General features: G+C 54.3%; 1 protein-coding gene across 1 annotated transcript in view; it reads left to right on the top strand.

The window, feature by feature from the left end:
* Nucleotides 1-2541: 2541 nt before the first annotated feature.
* LOC105459004 (MAP kinase-interacting serine/threonine-protein kinase 1) overlaps nucleotides 2542-6384 on the top strand; it is a 25134-nt gene continuing 21291 nt past the window's right edge. Inside the window, exon 1 of the mRNA XM_011704661.1 lies at nucleotides 2542-3074. Within this exon, the coding sequence (XP_011702963.1) occupies nucleotides 3020-3074 (55 nt within the window). The 5' untranslated portion in view covers nucleotides 2542-3019. The remainder of the gene's footprint in view (nucleotides 3075-6384) is intronic.

A 6384-nucleotide genomic window follows, 5' to 3' on the forward strand; every position in this document is an offset into this window, starting at 1 on the left:
TATCCCCTGTGTGCCTTGTCGACTCAGTTATATACACGCGAAAGAGAGAGAAAGAGAAAGACGCGAGAAAACGAGAAAGCGCGGAACGCGCGCGCCGCGAGCGGCCGGTTTCGAATTCTCGGCTTTGTACACGCACGCGCTTCACGCCGGTATTCCGCACGAACGCGCGCAGTCCACGCGAAACGTGGAATTAAAATACAAATTATAAAGACGCTCCACGCCTACTTTGCATGGTATTAAATATACAAAGTACAAGATAGGAGAGAGAGCGCGAGCGAGAGGGATTGATGTATGTATATATATGTATATGTATGTATATATAATATTACTTCGCATTCACGTGCGCGCTGCTCTGCTCCGCGCTCGATTATATCTTCTCTCGCCTCCTCAGCTCGGAGCCGAATCACTCGCTCATTTCTATGCGCGTCCCTCCTCTCCTCCGTCCCGTCGATTCTTCCTCCCACCTCCCCCCACCCCTCCTTCTCGTCCCGCAACCCGCTCCGACTCTTGCCGAGGACTCCTGCGCGATACGATACGCGGTCGGTCGGCGTACGTGACCGGAGAACGGCCTGCGCGCGCATCCCAACGCCGAAAACACAAGAGACGCGTAACCGGCGCGGCATCGGCGGCGGCTCCGGGCCCTCGTCCTTGTCCGACAATTTCGGGGCCGTGTGAGTCGTAGGGGCGAACGTAAACGCATCGGCTGGGCGGGCACCCTCCTCGCGCGAAGGAGAGAGAGAGAGAGAGAGACGAGTCGGTCTTCCCTTTTTTTTCCCTGCTTTGTTTTCAGAGATTGGACGCGCGCGCGAGCGTATATGTATACGGCGTAGAAAACTCCGCTCCGCTCCCGTATTATTACGCGCAAAATGGCGTGCCGCCGCGGCGCGCCGGAGGAACCGGCGAGCCGGAGCGAGCGAAGCGAAGTCAGCGACTCTCACTCGCGCGCATCCTCCATGCCTGTGTATATCCCGTCGCGATAAACTCTCGCGGTGAGGATCGCGACTTCGAAGCGTCGCGAAGCGGACGGATGTCCACTTATCTACAGATACATATCTGGATATTCGCGATAGCCGTCGTCTCGCTAGAACGACGTATATGTAATTGGAATTCGCGTGGCAATTTCGAAGCGATCGGTTTGGTTCCCTTCCCCCTCGCCCACCGCGCCCGCCCCCCTGCTCTCTCCCGTTGCGTGACACCTGCCGCGCCGAATCGCATTCGGCGTTTCGCCCTCGTACACTCGTTAATGTGACAATGGAAACTAATGGCAAACCGCTAATCGCCGCTCCGTGTCCACTCCGAGGCATCGTCGGCGACGTCGATGAAACCCGTGGAGGAGGAGGGGGAGGGGGGGAAGTAACGCGCAGAAACAGTCGCGAGCGGCGGCGACGGCGGCTCCGGCGACGCGCGACGGACGGTTAATTTCGTCAGGCTGTGGACCAAAAAAGAAGAGAAAAAAAAATCGCGCGATCCTCGCGAAAGTGACGTGCGCACGCGAAAAATGTCGTTCGCGTGGTCGCGCGATCCGTCCATCGGCGGGTGATTTCGGAATTCACGTCGCGGAATTCTCGCCAAATCAGCGTCGCCGTTTGCGTCACTCTCGCGGCGGAGGCCGGAGCCGTCGTCTGAGAACCACGTTGCCTACGTGACTCGCAGGGCGTCGACGGAGCCTCGTGATTCGCCGGCCGACGGTGGCGAGAGAAAGAGAGAGAGAGGAGAGACAAGAGGGAGAGCAGCGGCGGCTTGGGGAAGAGGGGGCCGCGGGACGGCGCGGCGAGGCGAGGGACGTTGGGGAGGTGGGAGGGGGGCCGGGGGGCGGCCGGAGTGTTAGTAAGCAAGAGCGGCCATCTTGTCGAGCTCAGTCGGAAACCAACTGCCGAGCAGTGAGGGATGGTGATGTGGAAGAGAGGCCAGATGTGTTAGACGAAGGGTTTTTTAATGCGCTTCCGAGCCCGATTGCCGCTACGTGCGACGAGAGGCTGTGCGATAGCGACGACGGAGCCACGACGACCATCGCGGGGCTGCTTTCGCGTGCGAAAAGGCCCGGTGCATCCGGTTAAAAACCTTCAGCTGGGCGGGAGCTGCGGAGGAGCAGAGAGAGGCGGCGGCGGAGGCGGCGGCGAAGGAGGAGGAGGAGGTAGCGGCAGCGAAGAGCAGGTCGCGGAGAAGATTCTGGCGAGAGGCTGACAAGCGCGAAGCTTATAGCTTCTCATCGGCGGAAGGGCTTGGCTCTGCTCGGCTGCGAGAGGAGGAAGACACACCGGCGTACACAAGATCGACGCCGAGGGCGAGAGAGAGAGAGAGAGAGAGAGAGAGAGAGAGAGAGAGAGAGAGAGAGCGAAAGGGAGTGAGCGAGAGCGGACGGAAAAAAGAATCAGCGCGCGGATGACCGACCGAGAGAAAGTGCAGTGTCAAAGTCTGTGATAGTATTTATTCAAAAATAAATAACAACATCGTTATCAGTAGCACCTGTGGACGTGTCATCTTCGTGAAAGGAAGGTGAACAACTGCGCGGAGGAGATATATATATATATATATTATATATATATATATAAAGAGAGAAAAGGAGAGAGAGAAAGAGAGAGACAGAGGGATAGGCTTTATATATTTATTTACATCTGTGATATCGACACTGATATACATCGACCTTCTTCGCGAGAAAAAGAAGACGAAGAGGAGCGAGTGAGAGAGAGAGAGAGAGAGAGGCGAGTGACGTGATCCAGAGAAAGTAGGAGAGAGAGAGAGAGAGAGAGAGAGAGAGAGAGAGAGAAGCATCGCTCCGAAGAAAGATTATATCAGTATCATAGTGGATAGGGTTTTTTGTATATACGACTGAAACTCTTTTTTATAATTATTGCTATCGGTGCGAGTTGCGGGGAGAATTGAACACTCGGACAGATCTCTCGGATCAGTGGTGAACCGCGGAGGATTCCCTTCTCCGATCTTACCCGGACGGTCATCGTTCCGTCGCGAGGGCGACGAGACGAGAGTAGTAGTGGTGCGCGAGGAGCGGAGAAACATCATGGTGGAGAAGATTCTGGAGGAGAGAGAGGACGGCACTCAGGAGGCCGGACGAGGTGAGTAGAATTTGCCAATTTTTCACCCAGCTCAAGGTAGACGCAATCGAGAGCACTTTCCGGGAGCGGAGCGCCGCCGAGAGATTCAGATTCCCACCTCGGAGTGTCTTTGAGTATTTTTAATCGATTGCGCGTGGAAGAACGCACACACGATTCTCTTTCGCCTGAGATTCGATTCGCGAGAAGCCGCTCTTTCTTTTCCGGTTCACCGTTCACGCCTCGACGGGGGGGGGCTCCGCCGGGGCGAGGGGGAGGGGAGGGGGGAAAGAACCTCCGGATTTTCGTCGTCGGAGGGGCCGGAAGGGGGGAGGGGAAGGAGGGATTCGTCCGCTAATTAAAGAATCTCGAGTCACGGGAGTCGCATTGCTTGTCGTACACCGAAGTTTGTTTTTGGCGAACCGGCTGACTCGTCGGGAGTCAACGGCGCCGGCGACCGCGGCGACGGCGGCCATTTTCGCCGGTCGATGCGTAATGTATAACGACCCGGTAAAGGTAGGTACACACCTCTCTCTTCTCACATACACACACACACACACACACACATACACAATCTGACGCTCGACACACTCGTTTTTAGCGTCGAAACAGGTCGAAACACGATCGAAAAATCCACGCGATACACACCAAGCATTAATTTCGATCGTGTGATCGAAATCTGTTTTGGACACGCCAAAAATCGAGCGTCGAGCATCAGCATGAACTTTGGTACCTCCAATTAACGGGCGGATGCCGGCTCTTTCGCGCCGATTTTTGCGTTTTCACGCGCGTTCTGTCTCGCGGCGCGACGGACAGACGTTTCAACGGAAAACGGGAGGAATTGGAGAAATAATAGGCGTAGACGCGAGCGGGAGGGATGACGGAGGACTTGGACGAGAGGAACGATCGACGGATTTCACGCTCGAGTCCGTTGACAGGAAGAGAGAAGCCGCCGCGAGACGGGAATGCTGACGACAGAGAGAGAAAGAGAGAGAGAGAGAGACTCGTTACGCTCGTTCGCTTTTCGCCGCGAAAGATCCGCGTCGCGGCTCGGCCGCGGAAGGAGCGACGGGGGCGGAGAGTAGAGGAAGGGGGAGGGGGGGGAAGAAGAGAACTTTGTCGAGGCCGGCACCCGCGCACGTCGGCCGGTAATTAAAAACAGCGACTTGGCCTTCTCGACGAGAAACGGAGATTTACAGACGAGAATTTGTAAATGCGTTAACCGGCACTCCGTCAACTTCGCGCGTTAACTTTCGAGATAACAGCCGACGCCGCTCGCTGGTTATCTCTCGGCGAAACGGAATTCCTGAGCGCGACGACGCTACGGGGAAAAACGGGTTTCGTCATCGTGCACCGCGCGCGGAATACGCGACGTGCGAGCGCGGCCCGCGGGGCTTCTACTTGAGCGCTTAACAGAGCGACGAGCTTGGAAGAGAGTACCGTGTCGAAGGGTGTGCGATTTTTTTTGTTTTCGTTTCTGTTTCGCCACCGTGACGTACGTGGCCGTGTCTGGTCGGCGTCTCCGCTTCGGAGAGATTCTACATCCGCGTCTCGACGCGGCCGTCACGTCGTTTGTCCGACGTTGCCTGTCAACAAAAGCGATACACGAAATATGGGTTCACTTCCGATCAATCGAGCCCCCGATTTACACGATGCTTTCTTACTTAGCGTTTAGCGTGCTGCAGCGTCTTCTAACGAATTCAGAAAACTAGCAGCTAAGAAGAACAGAATTCTACATAAACTATGTTATTTGATTTGTGTCTGCAGTTTTTCTTCCCCCCCCCCTCCCTCCCCCTAAAAAAAAGAACGATTTATATAGAATTATATTTCTTAACTGCCAGTTTTTTTTCTAGATCAGCGAACGCGCCGGTTGCCAGTAAAAAAAAGAGCATCGTGTAAAATCTAAGCCTTTGCTCCTATGTCGCGGGAGCGACCGGGTGGAAAACGATCGCGGCGAACGCGTTTCGCGTTCCGCGTGGCGCCGCCGCGGATCACGATACACTGTTAAATCTATATTGTGTCAAATTGTGAACCTCATTTAAGTCGCCACTGCGTTCCTACTTAATAAATAGTTATTTTTAACTAAAACAATATAGTTACTTTTTAAATGAAACGATAGAATTTAATCCAGATCTGGATTAAATTTGAACTGTTTTAAATTATTTTCAGTTCCATTGTTTTGGTAAAGGATGACTATTTATTTAATTTATTAAGTATAGGAGCAGTGGCGGACCTAAATAAGGTTGAGTTTGACACTAATATGTATAGATTTAACAGTGTATCACGCGCGCGTGTGTGTGCGCTCGCCTCTGTTTACGCGAGCTAATTTTCCCGCGGGGAGGGAAATTTCCTTTCGGTCGGTTGTCAATCGAGCGCAGGGCCCTTAATTACATCTCTCCCTCTCCTCCCCGAGTCTTCGTTTTATTTCTGAAAGCGAAAAAAACACATACCCGAGCTGGAAAAATACTCGAGGCTAATTAGAGGCCGAGCGCGATATCCAAATTATGCAATTACGCATAATTCTGTAGTCGGCGGACGTAAATAAGGTAAAACACATGGATGCGCGCGCGCTCGGCAATCTCTCGAGCTTTTTTGCTCTCCTCCTCGCGTCGGTCGGATGACCCGTTCATTGACGTAGTCGCGTCCGTTAACGGTGCACGCGCGCGTTTATATATATATATATATACACCTATAAAATCCATTAATTATAATCGCATCCGCGATATTTCTCCTTACCGAAGCGAAAAAGATGGAAAAAGGAGGGGAGGCTGAGGATATAGGAAATCGAGAAAACACGACACCCTCCGAAATTCTTACACTTACACCCGTCCGCGTCTGCGAGTCTGTTATTTCGCCTCGCACGCAGGATCGAATCGCGCTGAATTGTGCCGATCCGCCGTGGTGCATCGTCGTCGGGACGCCAATTTTTGCGCCGCCGATATTCCGCGAAGTAACACGCTCGAGGTCCCCCTCGAGAGGGGAGCGAGGAGGGGGGGGGTGAAAGGGGGGAATATTTCGGGACGCGCGGAGAGTAACTCCGCCAACGTTTTGCAACATCGCTTCCGCGCGTGGCATCGTTGGCACGGCGGATTATTTTTCGGCGGAAGGAAGATTGGGCGCGAGGAGGGCGGGTGAGAGGGATGGGGGGCGGCAGAGGGGGACAAGTGGGTTAGTCGGTATATGAGGTCTCTCCGAGTGAGGAAGGGGAATTAGGGGGGTTGTTCCCGGTGGTACACCGGCGGTTCGCAACGCGAAGGGAGAGCGCGCGCGCGGTTGTAGGGCGACCCAAACAAAGAACCGAAGGGTGGAAGGGTCCTTCGGGGGGGGGGGGGGA

The sequence above is a fragment of the Wasmannia auropunctata genome, unplaced genomic scaffold, assembly GCF_000956235.1.
Source record: "Wasmannia auropunctata unplaced genomic scaffold, wasmannia.A_1.0 LD334233.1, whole genome shotgun sequence".
Classification (NCBI taxonomy): domain Eukaryota; kingdom Metazoa; phylum Arthropoda; class Insecta; order Hymenoptera; family Formicidae; genus Wasmannia; species Wasmannia auropunctata.